The 21,946-nt window shown below is 49.2% G+C and overlaps 6 protein-coding genes across 6 annotated transcripts; 3 read left to right on the forward strand and 3 right to left on the reverse strand.

The window, feature by feature from the left end:
• Positions 1-1,173: 1,173 nt before the first annotated feature.
• On the forward strand, positions 1,174-7,874 carry N7487_008573 (uncharacterized protein; the record flags this gene model as incomplete). The annotated part of the gene is made up of 9 exons (XM_056876303.1): positions 1,174-1,176; positions 1,362-1,758; positions 1,853-1,951; positions 2,014-2,127; positions 2,208-2,393; positions 2,454-2,478; positions 2,544-3,167; positions 3,237-6,438; positions 6,501-7,874. 9 exons carry the CDS (start codon positions 1,174-1,176, stop codon positions 7,872-7,874), a joined length of 6,024 nt encoding a protein of 2,007 aa, XP_056728491.1.
• Positions 7,875-10,031: 2,157 nt separating this feature from the next.
• N7487_008574 (putative short-chain dehydrogenase/reductase) lies at positions 10,032-10,967 on the reverse strand (the record flags this gene model as incomplete). Its single annotated transcript, XM_056876304.1, has 3 exons — positions 10,032-10,094; positions 10,148-10,872; positions 10,925-10,967. The coding sequence occupies 3 exons, from the start codon at positions 10,965-10,967 to the stop codon at positions 10,032-10,034; spliced, it is 831 nt and encodes a 276-aa protein (XP_056728492.1).
• A 369-nt stretch (positions 10,968-11,336) lies between these two features.
• Positions 11,337-13,291, reverse strand: N7487_008575 (uncharacterized protein; the record flags this gene model as incomplete). Its single annotated transcript, XM_056876305.1, has 8 exons — positions 11,337-11,673; positions 11,726-11,956; positions 12,008-12,236; positions 12,288-12,355; positions 12,409-12,671; positions 12,727-12,807; positions 12,863-12,964; positions 13,016-13,291. The coding sequence occupies 8 exons, from the start codon at positions 13,289-13,291 to the stop codon at positions 11,337-11,339; spliced, it is 1,587 nt and encodes a 528-aa protein (XP_056728493.1).
• An 810-nt stretch (positions 13,292-14,101) lies between these two features.
• On the forward strand, positions 14,102-15,403 carry N7487_008576 (M20 family metallopeptidase; the record flags this gene model as incomplete). The annotated part of the gene is made up of 1 exon (XM_056876306.1): positions 14,102-15,403. The coding sequence occupies one exon, from the start codon at positions 14,102-14,104 to the stop codon at positions 15,401-15,403; it is 1,302 nt and encodes a 433-aa protein (XP_056728494.1).
• Positions 15,404-16,104: 701 nt separating this feature from the next.
• Positions 16,105-17,858, reverse strand: N7487_008577 (uncharacterized protein; the record flags this gene model as incomplete). The annotated part of the gene is made up of 2 exons (XM_056876307.1): positions 16,105-17,521; positions 17,593-17,858. 2 exons carry the CDS (start codon positions 17,856-17,858, stop codon positions 16,105-16,107), a joined length of 1,683 nt encoding a protein of 560 aa, XP_056728495.1.
• A 970-nt stretch (positions 17,859-18,828) lies between these two features.
• Positions 18,829-21,374, forward strand: N7487_008578 (5-methyltetrahydropteroyltriglutamate--homocysteine S-methyltransferase; the record flags this gene model as incomplete). The annotated part of the gene is made up of 5 exons (XM_056876308.1): positions 18,829-18,839; positions 18,898-19,219; positions 19,279-21,158; positions 21,223-21,271; positions 21,330-21,374. 5 exons carry the CDS (start codon positions 18,829-18,831, stop codon positions 21,372-21,374), a joined length of 2,307 nt encoding a protein of 768 aa, XP_056728496.1.
• Between the last annotated feature and the right edge of the window lie 572 nt (positions 21,375-21,946).

The raw sequence follows: 21,946 nt of genomic DNA on the forward strand, positions 1-21,946 counted from the left end.
ACGAAACATTGGATCCCTTCGACATTCTCCGATTTGGTGCTAATAAGGTCTTCCCTTGGCTAGTTGGATGCACGACTGATAAATTTCCTGAGCTATATGTGATACCAAGCGTTCTTCGGGGAATGTATAAATACCAGATTAAAGCACACTGTCACTCCTCTAATGATCAATTTAAATTAATAATGGGTTGGAGAATGGAAAATTATTGACCCATGAGTCAAACCTACATGTGTAGCAAAAAGGCCCCTATTTCCAAATTATGAAACTAACTCTTAAAATCGAAGTTAATGCATTTAACAACTTCGAAAGTATAGCCTACTCATATTAGAATAATCGCTGGGTAGTCTAATATACGGGAGCTTTATAACTTAGGAGAAGGAACAATTAAAGGCTCTGAAAGAAGTAGCACTTCGATTAATGGAGAAACTGTTGAATGAATCAATGTTCATGTCCAGGTGATGCTAGATTTCGTTTATATTTGAGCCGGAGCTCTAAACTGCTGTCTCTGATTTCTACCCTTTTTTTCAGATATTCATATTGATATTTTAGTGACTGATCTCTCTTTAGATGACCACGGACCTTTATATTGAGAGATAATACTTGTATGTAACCTCGAAACCATGATACTACCTCCTAATACATGAGTAAAATGCCAGTCAAATTTGTAATCTGACGAGGCTGGGCTTCATCTTACCTGCACTAGCGCAGTGACAGTGTATCCGTCCTTTCACATATGTTGAGTACGGGCGAGTAAGTATGCCACTGGTTCATAACCATTTCATTAGTTCATATTGCCAGGCGGTTGTTGATATCAGAGATCGCGGAGATCGCCGGAAAGGGGGCCCCCAGCGGCACGTGGCCGCTCCCGAACAGGGACCTTGGGACCTTGCAACATGTACGTGCGTTACCTAGGTGCAACGGGTACTACATAGGTACTCCGTATATACCTAGGCATTAGGCCCCAAAATCCATTAGGGACCACATCAGGCATAATGCATGATCACGTGGGTCAGCCTCGTTCTCAATTGACACGTCACGCCAACAGTCAGCTTGATTGAGGTTTGTCGACGGCAAAGAAATTGTCCCCTCGTACGTATATCTTTAGTTTACACACACACACACACACACACACACACACACACACACATATATACATACACAATATGACCAACAATGGTGAGAAGAGAGCATCTGTAATCATGTTTGTGTCTTTTCCTGATAGATTGTCTGGACTTTTTGATGGCAGATCTGTGGGAAAAAGCCATCAAGCAACTCGACGAAAAGCTTCAGAAGAAAATTCGATCTCGCAGCCAACAATTTGTGAACCTCGAAAGCGTATTGTCTAGCGCTGAAAAAAACAGAAAGAGTGCGCCGCCAACCACTCGACATATACAAAGCGAGATGGATCTAAGATAGAATACCGTCAAGTATTTGGCCAGGTGGTGCAACGACTTTTAAAGTTCAAGGCCATCGGTGATTCTGTAGCTGCGATTGATCCCACTCACCTAGCAGTCCCCTGGGCAGCAATTAGTTTGGTTCTTCAGGTTACAGTGAAGGATTTTGAAAGTAATCAGACTCTGTGTGAAGGAATTGAGATTTTCTCCGGCTTGGTTCCACGATATGCCTTGTTTGAGCGTTTGTACCTGCGTCCCACATTCCCTCTTCAGGATGCGTTGCAACAGGCATTGGTCAAGTTATATGCTACGGCGCTGAAGTACCTCCTCAAGGCCCAAGAGTACTATACCACGAAAACCATCAGTATGTATTTCCCTTCCTCTGGAAAAAGTTTCTCCAAGGTCGAATGTCAGGATTACTCACCTTCCCGGGAAACAAATAGAGAGACTTTCTAAAGGCCTCATCCTTGCCTACGATGAGTTTGACGGGTGGATGGATGAGATCAGAGAGCAACAGCGAATTGCAGACGAGTCGGCGCGATTGATTGACGCCCGGGGTAAATAACTTTCCACGAGGGTTTATTCGCCAGCTATAGCTGACTTTGCTCTTCCTACGCAGCTAACAGAGACTCGGATGACACACTGGACTCGATCAAAAGAGAACAGGATTCTCTGATAGAAGGCTTGCAGTATTTTCACGAGCCTATCCAATTTATCCGAGATGGCGTGGTGGGTTTGATGAATAGCTGGACGAGCAAGTTGAATTTCTTTCTAGCTACTGGTTTTAAGCTGACTATTTATTGCGATGTACAGAGCGCGAAAGGGACGAGCAGGAGTGCCGGATCCTCAACTGGCTCATTCGCCTCCCCCTGGATGGGGTTCACAGACACAGGCTAGAGGCTCGTCTGCCTGACTCTGGTCACTGGATATTCGAGGAAGAGAACTACAAGCAATGGCGTGTATCCAGCAAATCAGCTCTATTATGGCTCCATGGACCCCGTAAGCTTTGTGGCGGTCCCATTTATTCTCAAGCAAATAGAGTACTAACCTGGTTTTTAGCGGGGTCGGGAAAGAGTACAATGATGTATGCCTGACTTTTCTTCAACCCAGATCGTGACATTCGAAAGGCGGTGTTAACTTTTAATTCAGGTCCACGATCATTGGTAGCCTGCAGGCCAACCACGCACATGCTCCAGGTGGCCCTCTTGCCTACGCCTTCTTCTCGCGCAACGATTCTGATCGACGCTGGCAAGACCCTGTGACCCTCGTGTGCTGCCTAATTGCCCAGCTCGCTCGCTCAGGACCCTCGGCCTTATTGCGCGGAGAGGTCATTCGCGCCTATGAGACTATGGTGCAGGAAAGGGGTGAGATTGCAGTTGCAGATGGAGCCCGTCCTGCGTGGAACGATGCAATCCGGCTTCTCTTGGAACTCATAGACAGCGGAACTACCACTATCTGCATTGATGCAATTGACGAGTGCGCTGAAGATCTCCGTGGTGATTTCTTTGATTTGATTGATTGTCTACTGACCAGAACCGATGGGGGGCGAGTCAAAATTATCATCTCCAGTCGCCCATCGCTGAATATTCTGGGTCGATTCCCCTTGTGGCCGTCTGATAGCATTGATGTGGGTCAGAACAGTGCAGACCTTCGGGCCTATGCTCGGAATAGAGCTGCGGAATGTGTCAAAAGGATGAGGCAACGTGCTCACCCTGTTCCGGATAATTGGGAGGAAACCTCAACACAGCAGTTGATTGAGGGCTCTCAGGGCATGTAAGTTCACAAACCCCCCTCAATCGCTCCAAAGTTCGTCAATTGGATCTGTCAAGCTTACGAAAACAGGTTCCTCTGGGTCAAACTGCGCGCCAGTACGCTACTCCTCCAGTCCGACAGTACGATCTTTGAGGGAGATTTGCTATTGCAGCCATCCAGCGATCTGCCCGAAGCTCTGATCCGGCTTTTCGAAACTATCTACGCCAGAATCATTGCCAGTAGTCCGCAAGGATCAATAACACGCCAAGCAGTCTTCACACTATTCCGATGGCTATTGTGTGCACAGGCGCCTATCCCAGCAGAAGACCTCATCCGCGCTCTCGCTGTCTTGATAGCAAAAGACAGGATTGCCTCCAATACACAGGGCACAAATATTACTGTTCCTATGGTACTGGAGAGCTGTCAAGATTTGGTGGTCGTCGATCAAGACAGCAACGAAATCCGCTTCGTCCACACGTCAATACGTGATTTTCTCAAGCTCAAGGACGGGATGCAATCGGTAGAACAACATGCTGCGGTGGCCCATCTCTGTTTAGCCACTGTGCAGAATCTGGCGATAGAACCACCGACGACCTCCTTGCCGCGCGACAAGTTTCACTACTATGTGGTGCTCTATTGGGCCTTACATGTAGAGCAGGCAGGCCAAGAGCATCAAATCCAAACCATACATGACGCATTTGATGACCTATGCCATGAGCAACCTTGGTTTAAATCCTGGCTCCCCGAGATTCAGCCTGCTTCTTCGCTCATTCTTGAGTGGAATGACCCTCATAAAGACAAGATCATACAGGCTATTAGCTCACCAGCCACATCGTTTTTCACTGCCTGTGCGTTTGGTTTTACCAAGGTTGTTCGATACTGCATCCAATCCAACAGCAATCTAATTCACCACGCGAATGATATGGGCGCTACGGGCCTGCACCTCGCTTCTGAATATGGCCACGAGGAGATTGCCGAGGCGCTTTGCAAAGCCGGCGCTGATGTAAATTCTACTGATACCGACGGCGAGACCCCTCTGATTCGCGCGGCCGCGGGTGGCTACAAAGTTCTAGTGTTGATGTTGCTAGATAAGGAGTCCAATATACGAGCTCAGGGCCAGCGATACGGAACAGCGTTGCACGGTGCGGCTCTTCATGGCCATTTGGATGTGGTTGAGATTCTTCTCGATCGTGGTGCTGATATCAACGTAACTGGTGGGCAGTTTGGCACAGCCCTACATGCAGCCTGTCTTCGCGGCCAAGTGAAGATAGTCAAGCGGCTTCTCGACGCAGGTGCGGATATAAATGCACCAGGCGGGGCAAAGAATGAGGCGCAGGATAAGACTACTGCTGGGCCTACATCGGCTGCCAGTTTCTTCATTGCTGCCAAGCACGTACTGGAAAATCGACGTGTCGCTAAGGGTAGGACTCCGCGTGCGTCAAAACGCAGGGAGGCAGAGCAGATATTTCAGTTATCACTAGATCGAAATGTGGACATTAACATCTTAACGGGGGGCTTTGGTCCGCCATTGCATATTGCAGCTAGGGCAGGCCATGAGGAGGTCATCGACTTACTGCTAAGGCGTCCTGGGATATCCGTTAACTGTCAAGGTGGTGAATATGGCACTGCGCTGCAGGCCGCGGCCGTAGCCGGCCGCACTATCATCGTCCAGAGACTTCTCGATGCCAAGGCCGACCCCAACATGCAAGCCGGGAAGTATGGCACAGCGTTGATAGCAGCTTGCCGCCAGGAGAATTTCGGGCTTGCAGATCTTCTGTTACAGTCAGGCGCTGAAGTAAATATCCAGGCGGGCGTCTATGGCACTGCCCTTCACGCAGCGTGCCGTAGCGGTAATATGCTTCTAGTCCAGCGTTTGTTACACGCCGGGGCCGATGTCAAATTGACCGGGGGCGATTATCATACGGCCTTACAAGCTGCCTCTCGAGATGGATTTGTCGATATAGTGCATGTTTTGCTCCAGCGTGGTGTTGATGTCAATGTTCAGGGCGGAACATTTGAGAGTGCGCTACGGGCCGCTACTGTGGGTGGCCATCATCGGGTCGTGGAGATGCTGTGTGCAGCAGAGGCCAAAATGGACAAATGTCTGGAGTTAGCCTGTTTAGGTGGGCACCAGGCAGTGGCTGAAGTCCTCCTCGCCCATGGATCAGACCTGATGGGCCCTTCGTACGGGTACCACACGCCGCTACAAGCAGCTATGGCGGGACGTCACCACTCCCTCGCGCGATGGCTCCTTGAGAAGGGGGCGAAAGCTACTGATTCCAAAGGAATATGGGGCACAAATCTCCAACTTGCAGCGCTGGCTGGCGAGGCGGAGCTTGTTGGCATCTTTCTCGGGCACGGAGCAGATCCCTGGGAGGAAAATGATATCCTCGAGGAGAGCGTCATCGAGAAGTTTGGCGTCACGCTACCAATTTGGGAGTATACATATCCCATAGTAATTGCGGCAGCAGGAGGTCACAGTCAGGTTGTTACGCTTTTACTCGAGAGTGATGGCCATGACCGCTCCGACGGATGGGATAACGCTCGGTCTTGTGTCAAATCCGCGCTTCGCGATGCACTACACGTGGCACTGGAGACAGGTCAACAGGCAGTAGTCGATCTACTATTGAGTTATGATGTACCAGTTGATCGCGCCACTGTTAAACACGCATGTTCCGTTTCCAATCCGAATGTGGTAATCTCCTTGCTAGAAATGCGGGACCGAGATACTTCGGAGCAAGACGGGTACGACAACAGCATATGCGCACTTTACGAGGCTGCTCTCCACGGAAAGATCGAGCTCGTGGAGCTACTACTGCCGCGGGCTATCCAAAGCAACCACTTTGTGCCCACAGATCTGGCGCAAGCTCTACAGAATGCGGTATCTTCCGAGAATTTGGAGATTGTCCACAAGCTGCTTCACTATGGCGCGAGTGCCACTATCCAGTCTGACTGTCTCATTCAGTCCCACCTAGTCGACCCGAGCCTGACACTGCCCACTCCGAGTGCGGCAGTGGTTGATGAGCATAGAGAAATTGTGCAGACCCCTCTTGATCGCAAGGGAAACATTAATATCCACCGCGAGGAGTATGGGAAAGCTCTTCAAACAGCCGCATATGACGGCGCGGAAGATTTAGTGACCCTTCTGCTGAACAGTGGTGTCAATGTCAATGATGAAGGGGGCAAGTATGGGACCGCGGTGCAGGCCGCGGCCGCAGGTGGTCACGAAACTATCGTCCAACGGCTCATCAGTGCCGGGGCCAACCTGCGCTCCCAGGGGGGACACCAAAAGGTTTGAAGACGCACGACGTGATAAAGCGATGGAACACAAGATCTTCAAGCGAAGTCAAGCAGCGGTACAAGACAATCAAGAAGAGATTCGAAACAGAACCGATCCGAAAACAATGTGGTTTGCATGGCACCGCACTTCAAGCGGCTGCAATATCTGGAAATGTGAATATTGTGGCGATGTTAGTACAGGCTGGCGCCGATATCAACGATATCGATTCACTCGGAGAAACTCCCCTGCATCACGCGGTGTACTACAATCATCTCCCTGTGGTTAAATTTCTGATCAACAAGGGAGCCGATGTCGAAGGGATAGATTCTGAAGGCCACAGTCCTGTGCTTCTTGCAGCCCTAATGGGTCATCTAGATATCCTTGCGTACCTTTTCTCTTCAGCGACCGAATCTATTACCAACTCTGCGGTTATGAAGAAGCGGTCACTGCATTTAGCGTCACAGAACGGGCGTATTGGTATCATCGAACACCTCATTGCCGAGCAGATTGATTTAGAGGTGCAAGATGAAACCGGGCAGACGGCTTTGTTCCTCGCGTCCTCGACTGGTCAATGTTCCACAGTGCGCTTTCTCATCGATAATGGGAGTAAAATCCATCACCGCGCTCACAACCTGTGTATAGCCCTCCACATGGCCGCAAAATCAGGCCATGACGACGTGGTCCGCCTGCTTCTGACATCTGGGGCCGATATGCTTGCAGTGGACAACCGCGGTTGGTCAGCGTTGCACTATGCCGCGGCGAGGGGCCATAGCAAAGTGGTGTATCTGCTTATAGAGCGAGGCATGTCGCCGAATCTACAAGATTACGTGGGGAAAACAGCGCTGCACCATGCGGTCTCTTCACAAAACACAGAAACGGTTACCATCTTGCTTAACAATGGAGCCAACACCAAAGCCAAAAGTAACGATGGAAAGACACCCATTGAGCTCCCACGGCGACCCGGAGAAGATGGCGTGAGAGATTTGCTCATTCGGCATGAAGCAGCAACCCCCAACGAGAGAGAACAGCCTGTTGATTCTCCTTCAACAGACTATGACGCGAGCAGACGTTCTTCAGTAGTTCATGACATGAGCATGCGTGGTTCTGTGGCCCCTACAAGGAGCGGCCGTTCTTCGGCAGCCTCTGCTAGAAGTAGTGGCTCCTCAACAGCCTCTTCTACCTGTTCTAGAGGTAGTCGCTGCTCAACAAGCTCTGCTAGGAGTGGTAGTTCAGCAACAACCTATGCTAGTCGCGCTAGGGATACTAAATATGTTGATCAGGGTGAGGATGCAACGATCAAGATTATGATGGGGGTACACATGGCCACCATCGAGACCATGATGGGGGTACACATGGGCATGATGAAGATGGTGATGTTGATGATGATGTTGATACTTTTGGTATTGGCCGTGATGTTCACCACTCTAGGCATGATAATAATGAGATAGACTATGAGGACATGGACGGATCAGAATGCAACTAGCACACAACTTATCATCACTGGCCAACTTATTAGACATTATAGTAGTTATTCATGTGACAAGTAGAATTTTGATAAGCAATTCCTCGGTGGAATCCCAGCATCCGAAGGGTATGCCACGACTAATCAGGAAAGTTCCAAAATCAGAGCTACACATAATATAGAACCAGGCACGATGAAAAGGAAGTCAAGAGAAATAAACCTGCAGACATTAGACGTTCTCTGAAAAAATCATTAACCAATGTTTGCGATCGTGCACATATTCCGCCAAGTTATGAACATCACGAAGTCAACTTAGATAAAAGAGGTATATCAGCGGCGTTCTGCTCGTAAAACTGCCAGTTCCCAGTATAATGTTTATCGCTGGCTTATATCTTGTTGCTATGATCATGCAGTCGCATTATAATGGCTGGCAGCAACCCCAGCAGCCCTATATGTACAAGCCGAGTCAGAATTGTGCAGGTTGCAAAGGATCGATTAGTTGGAGGACAGACCTCGAAGCCTGAGGCTCTCTGAGAAAATATACAAGACACGGTCAGTATATCATCAAGAAGACAACAAGTTGGGCGAGAATGAGAAATCTCACCTGACCATATGGACAAATTGGTGGCTCGTTCTGGCACACGGTAGTGCAAAGCGTAGCTTGAGATTCAGCAATAATTCCCAAGCAAAGGATCGCAAGGACCAGAGTCGGCAAACGGAATATTCCTGTAGCCATTGAGAGGGATGAATAGTTTATGGTTGGAAGATAAAATGAGGACACTGTATTCTGGGCTAAGTGCGAACGAAACATATCCTTATGGGGGAGACCCTTGCTAGGCTGCAATGGGACCCGTTCAACATGCCACCAATCGAGCACTCTCCAGGGCTACGCTCAACGTCACATGAAGTTCCTTTACCAATCTTCCCCTTGTACAAAAGAATAGGATAGCATTTTCAAGGAAAAGGGTTTTTCCTATATCATTTATAGACTAAGGTTTTTACATGGTAGATGCCATTCTCACTTTAGCGGAAATAAGCAACCATCCAAGACCCTTTGGCTATTATGGGCTTCGACAGGGATGTGTTGTTATTAGAGAGAGACACCTCACATCGTCTACGATGACCACCCCATCTCCTACATCTCATTCGGGTCCAGAGAATCTGGTTACCGTCAAAGTACTTTACAATGACAGTAACCGTCGCTTTAAGATGCCTCTTAGGTAGTTGAAGGCCCAGGTGTTTCCCCAGATGGTAAGTCTCCACTCAAGCTCAAGCTCCGGATCTGTAGTCCGACTCCATTCCTTATCTTCAGCGATCATCAGATCATGCTTTATGTCTTCCAGATATTTTCTTCCAACCGTAAACAAAAGGACACACTTCTGACTTGTTTTTGTTTTTTCTTTCGCAAGCTGACTTGATGCTTTTGGTTTAGCTTAGCAAACTGCTCGGGGTTCCGGCGGGTGTCAACGTCATCCTTTTGTGTCGAAAAATAAAAGATTGAACAGTACTTGGCCAACGGGGCCTATTATCTACTTGATTGTGAGGCATCCAGTCTGTGACTTAATAATAGGGCAACATATCTTCAGTAAAAAGAGATCCCGATACCCTTATGCCTCGCTGGGATCTGTTAAATTGAAATGAACCGTGATAGATCCGGGTTATGCCGGATGGTGTGGGACCAGTACCCCAGTAAAGCGACCTTGTAGACAGCTCGACCTAGATGAGGTGCAAATTTTGGAATGGTCAGATCATGCTGAGGTCTCAGTCAAACATACGACGAAGCAAATGCGGCATCTCGGAATCTGACCCCTTGCGTTAAAGGAGGTGCGCTATCCAGGGCTGATTCCTTTCCCCGGCTGAGTGGACCCTTTAACGATGGCAAAGTTCTATTTCTTTTCAACATAGCCTTCCTTTGGAAGAGCCAGGTTAACTGTTGTAGTTATATATCTCGTTAATTAGAGTATATCGTCTGAATAAATAAAACAATAAATGGAGATCCAAAGTCACCCCCTTCCGTGAGCGCTACATTCATGAGCAGGTGCATGTAGAGTTCTTACCGTGTCGCAGAAATCTCTTGTCGCAACGTTCAAAGCAAATTTATTTGATCATTGATATTTATGGGAATATTCAATTGTAGATGAACTTATCTAACGGTAAAACCACCATCCACTCTAATATCCGCACCATTGATCATGCCGCTAGAATCCTATTGGAAAAGTCAGAACCGAAAGCGTAGTCTACCAAGCCGAGGGATTATACCTGACAAAGAAATAGCACGGAATCAGCAACCTCCTCTGGAAGTGCAAACTTGCCCGTTGGTATATTTGCCAAGAAAGCATCGCGAACAGTGGCCTCTCCCCAGGCCTTCCTCCCAAGGTCCGTCCACGCCACAGTCGGAGAAACAGTGTTAGCTGTGATACCCCGACCACCCCATTCAGATGCCATACTACGCGTCAGACCCAAGAGCCCAGCTTTCGAAGCACAATATGCCCCATGTCGATGCAGCGCAGCATGTGCTGCCTGAGATGAAATGCTGACGATTCTTCCCGGTGGCGGGGGACTCTGTGATGATTTGGCGGTCTTTGATGCAGCGAAATAAAGTCGAGCAAAGGCTTGAGAACAGAGCATCGGGCCGTAAAGGTTGACGGTCAGATGCTTCAGTGTTTCTTCCGGGGGCGTTATCTCCATGTCGCTGAGAGATACGTATCCTGCTGTGTTGATCAGAATACTCGGGAATGCTCTTTCGGATGAAGAGGACAAGGCTGGGTTAACTATTTGTTTCTCTAAAGAGTTAAAAGCAGCCTGGACGGAGTCTGGTGAGGTGATATCGCATTCATAGGTGTGGATGTCATCTAGATTGCCGCTCGCGCCGTACCCGGATTCGAGAAGCTCATCGCGACGTGCGGCTTCGAAAGGTGCGTACAGAATGGCGATACGGGCACCTTGTTGTCTCAGCTTTTGGCCTATGCTTGATCCAAGGCCGCCTGTGGAGATGTTAGGTTTCGCTGTGTATGGCTTTGGCTCTTATGTCCCTACCCAGGCCGCCAGGCATGATTGCTAATCTGCGTGCGAATGCCATTATGGGCGGATCTTTCTAGATAGTGGCAAGTTCCAATAGTGGAAAGTGTACAAAAGGAACTCTGACAGTTTGAACTTCAAGCTGCCCCCCAATTCTCCGCTGAGGGGAAGATGGATGTTTTAGGAAATGATCATCCAATATCCACCCCCACATTTCATGTCCCTTGGCAGTGAAGGGCTAATGGGCTAAAGGGTACGGAAGACCATCTTTTGCTTGCTGCTTGCTTCGACTTTGATAATTACTAAACAAAGGATCCGTGGATCCCATGAGATTATGCGATAAGCTTACGATCCCCGGACTATCAAACTCAATTCCCCAGATCCTCAACCAATCAGATATATTATCAACTCCTACTACACCAATTCCTATTTACCTGTCTTTCTTTTCTCCTGCATGAATATCAACATCGTCCAACACAGCTTGGTTCTCTTTCGCCGCCGCAAGCCGGATCCGTTTAAGTCTCCTTGTATCGACATCCACCCGCCAGGTAAAAGCCCAAGTAATAATGTTCATAATGATAGCCATACCAACAAATCCCATCGCAATCCCAAAGGAGGTCGCATATCGTGGCGCAAACCGAGAGTTGAATAGCTGAGACCCCACAGCCCCTCCAATCTGGCCATAACTGTTCGCAAATGCGATTGCGAAGGCAGATCCCGTTGCGCCCTCGGTGGTCTGGACTCGCCATGGCCACATCATTGTATACCTGGTTTATATTAGCATAATGTGTCGAGAAAAAGGATTCCCTCTAGAGCCACACTTGCCATGCAGTCGAGAACCCTCCAGCTATAATCGTCGCCGCATACACCCCACCAGTATTGGGGAAGGCGTACAGTACGCCGTAACACGCTAGAATGACAATCATGAATCCAAGTGGAATGGATGGCTGAGGGATCCGCCCAGTATCTGCGAAGATACCGAATGCCACCGTCAATATTACTGCGAATACCGCAGATGGGATGTTCAGCAATAGAGATTCACCCATAGACCTTTGGGAATTGTTAGCAATGTACTGTGTTTTTTAAGTTGGGGCAACTCACGTAAATCCAAGATTGGAAATTACTGTTGGTTGGTAGAATGTGAGTCCTGTTGTTCCAATAGTAAAGAAGGCCCAACAGAGGAGGAACAGCCAGATTCGCTTGTTCTTCAGTGTTGTGATAAGTTCACGCAAATTGAAGTTCGACTCCGCCGCTCGAGGAGAGTTGCTTGGTAGGCGGGCTTGGGTGAAGGCCTTTTCCTTTTCGGATAACCAGGATGCGGTTGAAGGAACTGTGGACTAGTGGTTAGTTATGTCTAGCACTGTAGGCTGTGATGACATACAATCAGGTAAGAAGAAATAAGTAAAGATTCCCAGTAATACCGTGAAGATTCCTTCTGTTAGGATAAGCCTAAGAAGCATTATTAGCAAATGGTCCGTCCTTCCGGGAGGAGACCGAAATACCATTTCCATCCGGAGAGACCACCAGCAACGACACCATTGAATGCAAATGCAAGCACGCCACTAATTACCGTACTGAAATTTCCGAGTAAAGTCACAAGAACTATCCTGGGAGCAACTTCATCTGGCCTATACCAATAGCATAGCTGCAAGAGCATCCCTGGCCATAGGCCAGCCTCGAATAGTCCAAGGAAGAATCGAACGGCATATAGACCTTGTCTATTTGTCACTGCTGCATGGCAGCAAAGAACGATACCCCAAGAGACCTGTAACTATTAGTGCCAAAAGATAGCTAACTAGAGGTAGAATAGATAAACGTACCATAATTCTGGCCTGCCAAATTGAAGGTCGCACGCCTTTCAACAAAAGGTTGGACGGGGCTTCTGCAATGATGTAAGGGACCTCCAAGGGATTAGCACAACTTCAGAAAAGAAGTTTTTGGTCCGACTTCTCTCACATAATACATAGTTGTAACCAGATTATACTGGTCTGAGGTCATTTTCAATTCAGTCAAGATATTATGGGCGGTGCCTTTATCCATAGTCCGGGCGTATGAGACCTACATTCTGGTTAATTATTTTCCACCAGCATACTCCGTGGATAATCTTACATTCGTAAAATCCACACTTTTTAGCATATACATGACAGCCAACAGTGGAATCAAATGCCAATCAATGCGTCGCAAGAGCATCTTTTCCTCTGCGGCACTGAGTGTCGCACGCGCGCCCATCAGGGTGGCATCATAACCAGGGATAACCTCTTCAAAGGATTTCAAAGTATCATCCCCATTGCGATTCACATAATGTACGTTTCCTTTGGCCGGTGTCGGTGTTTCGTCTGTGGATACAATCCCGATCTGACCTTTCTCTGCTATCCCAGAAGACATAGTGATCACCGATCAGTGTCTTTTGTAGCTGGCACACGGAACAAAGTTACAGCCGGAACAATTGCAATGAGCTCGAGGGGATATGTAAACCATTAAATGGACTCTAATATTTGTGTTACTCCGCATACTCCGGAAGCACCGAAAGTGGGTTATCTTCTGTGTAAATCGCGCAAGATGAGCAAGGGGTGCTCGGCATGGCGTGTGTACAAGGGTCTACCTAGCGACTTATACTAAGCTGTAGAATGCATTTGCCGAGATTATAATTTAAGCTAAAAGCTTCGCTTGCCGTGCGCTGACGACCCCTCAATTTAGAAAGCCGGATGTCACGTATAGTCCGTTATATCTACCACCCAGTTCAACAATACGCGGAGAGTATGTCCCATGAGTGAACATCTAGAGTAGTTCTCTAGTATTTAACAGTACAATCTCACCAAGCAACCTTGACTTTTGATATTTCACGATATCAATCGCATAGATGTAAGTTATATAGCACATGTTAAAACCCACCCAAATAACGCTTTACGGTGGAAATAGCACGCGATAATGGGGCCATGCTCGGCAAATACATGGCTTTAAAATAGGACAGTGGATTTGCCGATCAAAGATAATGCATCTTGCCAAATTTAGTAAAAGAAAAGTAGTGAGCAAGAAGAGCTAAGTACCGTACTCCAGGACCACGGGGATACGCCATTGCGGGGGGGAGAATGCCTAATCGGCCCCCTTTCACTTAACTTCATATCTTCCCAAGAACTACATGAGTATCTCTTCATAAACCTCTAGCTTCTCTAACACTTCAACGGACCAAGAAATATGAAGGCAAATTACATTTATGCTATCGCATCTCTAGCAAGACTAGCGCTGACGTCGGAATTCCAACAACCCTTGATTGGACAAGTGACCGACGATAACGTGAAATCTCCAAGCGTGAACTTAGAGGCCATTATCAATGCATCTGCTCTCTTATCATTCCACAGAGACATTGTGCAAATTCCGTCAATCAGTGAAAATGAGAAAAATGTCGGAAACTACCTCTTGGACTTCATTCGCTCTCACAACCTGACCGTCGAGAAACAAATTGTCACTCCAGGAAGTGAGACCGAGCAAGAAAGATTCAATATTTACGCCTACACTGGGAAGAACAGATTTCCTGATGTGCTACTCACCAGCCATATCGATACTGTCCCGCCTTTTATCCCTTACTCGCTCCATCCACCAGCCATAGATAACACTGACATTCTGACATTTAATCGGTCAGACCTGGTTATCGCTGGTCGCGGCACAGTAGATGCAAAAGCCAGTGTTGCAGCCATTCTATTTGCTGCACTGGAAACACTGGAAGTCAATCCCGACGCCTCAATCGGGCTATTGTTTGACGTCGGCGAGGAGAAAAGTGGCGTTGGAATGAAACATTTCTCAAACTCCGATCTCAATCCCGCACCGCCTAAATTCCACACAGTTATATTTGGAGAGCCTACAGAGCTCAAGCTTGTCGCGGGTCACAAAGGCACTCTTGGGTTCAAGCTTATCGCCGAAGGAAAAGCCGCGCATTCGGGGTACCCATGGCTCGGGAAAAGCGCGGTCTCCTCGATTCTTCCTGTTCTATCTTACCTCGATACCCTGCAAGATATCCAACCGGAGAAAGGTGGACTTCTCCGTAGTGAGACTTTCGGGCAATCGACATTAAACATTGGGGTCGTACGCGCTGGTTTAGCTGGAAATGTTGTTCCTGCATATGCAGAGGCGACGATTTCCGTTCGTCTCGCGGCTGGAAGTCCAGATGACACGAGAGAGATTGTGAGGAAGGCGGTCGAAGATGTTACAGGTGGAGATGGAAGTGTCTATCTTGACTTCGGGAACCTCGAGAACGGCGCTCCACCTCAATATCTTGATTCTGACGTCGATGGGTTTGAGGTGATTACTGTGAACTACGGGACTGATATTCCTGCATTGAAAATCAATGCCCAAGAAGGTCCGAAAGTGAAGCGGTATCTCTACGGGCCCGGGAGTATTCATGTTGCCCATGGCGATGACGAGGCAATCACCGTGGGAGAGCTCGAAGAGGCGGTGCGAGGATACAAAAAGTTGATCTCAGCCGCGCTGGGTGTCCACTAGAAGTAGGCCTTTTTTTGGCTTGAGAAATAGGTCAATACTACAGCGATAATACTCTACGCTCCCGATCATATCTACGAGTCTACAAGCGGTTTGCTCATCCGGCCTCGGATGACATCGAACCATCAATCGACAGAGTCCAGTAGGCAGGAAGATGGCGTAGACTAGGCTGCAACACTCAGACTCCCTGTGACTGAGGCTCATGCAGTGGAGTTCAATCCCAGCCGGGGCTCGGGGACGACATAGTAGTGATTGATGAAAGGAACGGTTCATCACAGACACCACATCACATATGCGTCGGGGACAACGGATATTGAGCCTAGCCCAACATGGGAATGGCCGGTTGCCGAGCCTGTTAGTAGCAAACCGCGGATCTACACCCCAATAGGGACAGTCAATAGCATCTGCCTTGAGATAAGATCTTCCAAGGCGCGACACCAAGAAGGGAGAGAAGAGGGATGAAGCATGCATGTCCTTTCGCTGGTATTGTCCAGATCAAGTTTTAACGGTAATTTCTCAGAACGAGACTCGCGCTTTTGGATGACCAAAAACGCAAGACCTCGAACACCCGTCATGCGTGCTACACAACACATACTTACCAAAACCACCCTTACATAGGTGCCAAATCCCCTTTTTTTCTGTTCCCACCCCATAGTCCCGATGACTATCAGGAAAGGGAAGATGCCGTAGAACTGCTCACTGATTCAGACAGCAGTTGTACCGGCCGAGACATTTGTCTTCTGCTCACGTCCAGTAGAGTGGTTTGTTTCGATATCTGAGTCAACATATTTGAGGTGCTCAAACCAAATACCTTTGGACTTGCGCCACCACTCAGCGATTGCGATGATAGTCACACCGCCCATGATCACAATGGCGTAGTTGAACAAGGTGGAATCCTTGTTAATTGCACTATCCGAGTAGGCCGGGGCGCAGAGCACAGCAAAAGCAAACCCGTTCCACAAGAAAGTAACAACAGCGGCGACCACGCCAAATCGACCCAAATCCCAAAAGCCTGGCTGGAAGGATTTACGTGTGATGAACGCACGGCCGATTCCAACCAAACCATATGCTGCGAGGGAACCCGCAGCTGAAGTGGAGACCAAGCTGGAGAAGGCCACTTGTGATGGGAGCTGAGTGCAAAGGAGAAGCGCAGCAATAGTGGAAATGAAAATGACAGCGTTGTGAGGCTGCTTCGACTTCGACACACGTGACAGCACGTCACTGAATGGGAAAACGCCATCGCGTGCAACGGCGAATACGAGTCGTGATACAGCAACCAGCGAGATCGAAGTGTTGAGAATTGCTCCAGTCATCGAGACAATGGTCATCACAACGTGGGCATGGGGACCGAGAGCCATGGCGTACATGTTGATGAATGGCTGAGGCGCGCTAGTGTTGTAGAACGTCTCAATCGGGGGCATGCAGAAGAGAAACAGGATAATGATCGGGAAGCCGCACAGCGCAGACGCAACGGTTGCCCAAAAGATACCTTTCGCGGCAGCTTTCTTGGCGGACACGGTCTCTTCTGCGACATGGCCCGAAGCATCCTGTCCCACGAGACAACTGCCGACCAAGTACCAGGAAAGAACCCAGTTCAGTCCGGGACTGGTCTCTCCGCCATTATATGTAGATGTAAACACGTATTCGGCCGACTGGAAGCCGTACGTCTTAGAGACGCCGATGGGAAGCCAGATGAAGTTGAGCAGCATATCGACGATAATGACCGTCACACCCGCTCGGAACACCCAGGAGTATATGCGCGGGGGTAGGAAATTGAGCGAGGTAGCGATAGCCAGGAAGAGAAGTGAAATAGCCCATGCCACGGCACGGGCTCGGACGTCAGCCGTTTCATATGGGAAACTCGTCTTCGGGTCGAACACAACGATCTCGGATATCAGGTAGTTGGCGACACCGAATGAATCACTCGCGAGGAAGGCAGTCCACGCAACCAATGTCCATGCGGCAACGAGGAACGAGATGAAGCGGCCGGCTTTACCGCCTCCCCATGATCGAAAGGCCCAGTAGTAAATTGACCCCGCGGCGGGATAGCTAGAGCAAGCTTCAGCGAGACAGGCGGCCGTGATGACGGACAATATGCTACCAGAGACCCAAGAGCTCCAGCTGAGGAATTTGTTAGTGATCAATCCCAAAAAGGGCTGGGAACTGCAGGCAGCGGAAAACATAGAACATACATGGCAGCCGGCCCGCCTCCACTCAGGGCGATATAGAAAAGCACACGGATTCCTCCGACGCAATTCAAGGCCGAGAAGGAGCAGGCGAAATTGTCGAACGAGCCCCATCCTCGAGCCAAGACAGAGCGATAGCCAAGCTTCAGGAGGTCCCGATCATCTTCATTAGTCACAGAAATTGCATCGGAGTTCTGGACCTGATGTTCGCTATTCCGAGTGTTTTGCGGGGAGTTTGTCCCATCAAGGGCATCAACGTCGCGCAAGGCCATGGTGGCTGCTCTTTTTTTTTTATCTGTCTGTTGAGAGGCTTGGCACTTGACAATGGCTTTAATTTTTTTTTTTTTTCCAAAGAAAAAAAAAGTTATGTTCAATTAACTTTTTCCTATCACGATATCACGTGGGCCGATCAATTGCTTGAACGGACCCCGACACCGGGGTTTGTTAGGGGATCTTCTGAGTCATTATTTTCTTCTTTAGGAGGCACATTGAGGGAATCATGAAGAATTGGCTAGAAAAATACTACTCTGTATGGAAGTAATGAAGTTATCAATCGGCACATACGTAGCACAACACATTAGTTCATAGATGTCAGCTTACCTACATGATAATATACATAAGGTAGCTGTTGTCCGGGTGAAGTGGCGGGGTCAATTGCCAACGTGTCACACGGAGTTGCCCCCTCAATTCGACATTTTGTGATATAGTACTTTGGTTAGATTGACCGCTCATTGATCGAGAAATTTTAGATTTGCATATACAACACACGACATAAGACATACAAAGCCCTTACTGAAACAAGAAAAAGAAAAAAAAAAAAACACTAATTGGCAATATGTTTGTACTTCTAACCAACTTTGCAGGTCTTATCGGTTTCTCAATGGCGTGATCATCCATTGGCGGACCGATCACGGAGATCATGGGGTATTGATACTGGAAGAGGACTGAAAATAACAGTAAGTTACACAATATCCCGCTATATTCCCCCAGAAACCCGGGATCATAGGTACACCTAGGTATTGTATCATGTATCATACCGTATTTCTGCCCCTCCAACTTGCGTGTGGATCAAGACCCCATTGGGGTTAGCGTGTGTTTGCTCCCCCTCCATATTTCTTTCGACATTTCCCAAACCTTTTCTCTTCCCTTCCTTCATTCTCTCTCTCAAAGGCATCGGATTTGTGAAAATTCTATCCTTGAGACCCTTTTCTTCTTTTCTCTTTTTCACACACATCCATCAGAATGGTTCAATCGTATGTTGGCTCGAGTCTTATGAACAATTACCAACACAGTTGCTGATTATTTGGATAGATCTATTCTGGGTTTCCCCCGCATGGGAAGACTCCGTGACCTCAAGAAGGCTACCGAGGCTTACTGGTCTGACAAGATCTCCCGCGATGAGCTCCTCGCTGAGGGCAAGCGTCTTCGTCTCGAGCACTGGAAGATCCAGAAGGATGCCGGTGTCGATGTTATTCCCAGCAACGACTTCGCCTTCTACGATCAGGTCCTCGACCACCACCAGCTCTTCGGAACCATCCCCGAGCGTTACTCCAAGTACAACCTCAACCCTCTCGATGAGTACTTCGCCATGGGCCGTGGTCTCCAGAAGGAGGGCATTGATGTCCCCAGTCTGGTAGGTCCAAATCATTACATTACACGTGCCCAAATTCAGTATGCTGACTCAATGAACAGGAAATGGTCAAGTGGTTCGACTCTAACTACCACTACGTGAAGCCCACTCTCCAGGACAACCAGGAGTTCAAGCTTGCTGCCGAGCCTAAGCCCGTTGCTGAGTTCCTCGAGGCCAAGGCTGCTGGCATCACCACCCGCCCCGTCCTCCTCGGTCCCGTCTCTTTCTTGACTCTCGCCAAGGCCGACCGTGACCAGACCGTTGACCCCATCACCCTTCTTGAGAAGCTCCTTCCTCTCTACGTTGAGCTTCTGTCCAAGCTCAAGGCCGCTGGTGCCGAGGATGTCCAGATTGATGAGCCCGTCCTTGTCTTCGACCTTGCTCCCAAGTCCAAGGCTGCCTTCAAGCCCGCCTACGAGAAGCTCGGTGCCCTCGGTGCCCAGGGTCCCCGCATCACTCTCGCCACCTACTTCGGTGACATCGTCCACAACATTGATGTCCTCGCCGACCTCCAGAGCCTCTACTCCATCCACATCGACCTTGTTCGCAACCCCGAGCAGCTCGACACCGTCGTCGCCGCTCTCGGCCCCAAGCAGATTCTCTCCGCTGGTGTTGTCGATGGACGTAACATCTGGAAGACCAACTTCAAGGCCGCCATCGAGAAGGTCGAGAGCGCTATCCAGAAGCTTGGCAAGGACCGTGTCATTGTTGCCACCTCCAGCCCCCTCCTCCACGTCCCCCACACCCTCGCTAGCGAGAAGACCCTCGACCCTGAGGTCCGCGACTGGTTCTCCTTCGCTGTCGAGAAGGCCGCTGAGGTTGTTGTGATTGCCAAGGCTGTCACCGAGGGCCCCGCCGCTGTCCGTGAGCAGCTCGAGGCCAACGCCAAGTCTGTTCAGGCCCGTGCCTCCTCTGCCCGCACCAACGACCCCGCTGTCAAGGCCCGCCAGGCCGCTGTCACCCCTGAGATGCACAACCGCAAGTCCGCTTTCCCCGAGCGTTACGCCGAGCAGACCAAGACCCTCAAGCTCCCTCTCTTCCCCACCACCACCATTGGTTCCTTCCCCCAGACCAAGGAGATCCGCATCCAGCGTAACAAGTTCACCAAGGGTGAGATCACCCCTGAGGAGTACGAGAAGTTCATCGAGAAGGAGATCCAGGAGGTCGTCAAGATCCAGGAGGAGCTCGATCTCGATGTCTTCGTCCACGGTGAGCCCGAGCGTAACGACATGGTGCAGTACTTCGGTGAGCGCCTCACTGGTTACGTTTTCACCACCCACGCCTGGGTTCAGTCTTACGGCTCCCGCTGCGTGCGTCCCCCCATCATCGTCGGTGATATCTCTCGTCCCGCCCCCATGACCGTCAAGGAGTCCAAGTACGCCGCTTCCATCTCCCCCAAGCCCATGAAGGGCATGCTCACTGGCCCCATCACTTGCTTGCGCTGGTCTTTCCCCCGTGACGATGTTCACCAGTCCGTCCAGGCTCAGCAGCTCGCTCTCGCTCTCCGCGACGAGGTTGTTGACCTTGAGGCCGCTGGCATTGCCGTGATTCAGGTCGACGAGCCTGCTCTCCGTGAGGGTCTTCCCCTCCGCGCTGGTGAGGCCCGTGTTGCCTACCTCAAGTGGGCTGTTGACTCCTTCAAGCTGTCCACCGCCGGTGTTACCGATGGCACTCAGATCCACTCCCACTTCTGCTACTCTGAGTTCCAGGACTTCTTCCACGCCATTGCCGCTCTCGATGCCGATGTCCTGTCCATCGAGAACAGCAAGTCTGACGCCAAGCTCCTCAAGGTCTTCATCGACGAGGCCTACCCTCGCCACATTGGCCCCGGTGTTTACGACATCCACTCTCCTCGTGTCCCCACCGAGCAGGAGATCAAGGACCGCATCGAGGAGATGCTGGCTTACCTTACTCCCAACCAGCTTTGGTGCAACCCTGACTGGTTTGTTTTCCTAGCCCGGAATCTCATGTTTTGTCTTTGATGCTAATATACCCTTCTTTTACAGTGGACTCAAGACTCGTGGATGGCCCGAGACCAAGGCGGCTCTCACTGCGGTAAGAAATGATAATAATCCTGAAAGTGACGTACAAAATGCTGACAAAACACAAACAGATGGTCAACGCTGCCAAGTACTTCCGCCAGAAGTACGCGCAGTAAATTATTTCAATTTACCAATAATTTAATGAGGAGGCGACAATCAACCTGTCGCCTCAGTACTGGGGAGTTTTCTTTTCTGATGAGTTACGACGATGATACCAAAAGTTCAACATATGGGTTTCAACGGGTTTTCTAGAGGATACCAAAAGCGGGCCTGGAGTTTCAACATGACTGACGATTTTAAACTGGCACTGGCCAACATCACGACCTACTTTCGTTGTGATGTCTGGTCGGTGTTGGTTTCACCATTTCAACATTGTGTGGTTTTCCACACACAGCAAGCTCTACAACCTTGCTTGGTCAAATTCGCATTGCCGAATTTGACCTACTGTTTCTATTATCGTGTAGAATCAGTTGTCAATATTACAATTTACAATAATCTGTCTTCCTCGTAGGTTCGGTGTTTGTGGGAGTATAGGTGACGCGTATTAAACACTGAGCTATCACAACATGGAATATGTAGCTTTTTAGCTTTACGATTAAATTTAGTTCTAATATACGCTCAGGGAGTGAGGAAGTACGTCGCGCTATAAAACATACTGCACATTGAAAGTTGCCGGTTTGAGGTCGGA

This window comes from Penicillium crustosum, assembly GCF_028827405.1.
Source record: "Penicillium crustosum strain IBT 35664 chromosome Unknown utg000003l_segment0_segment0, whole genome shotgun sequence".
Lineage (NCBI taxonomy): Eukaryota > Fungi > Ascomycota > Eurotiomycetes > Eurotiales > Aspergillaceae > Penicillium > Penicillium crustosum.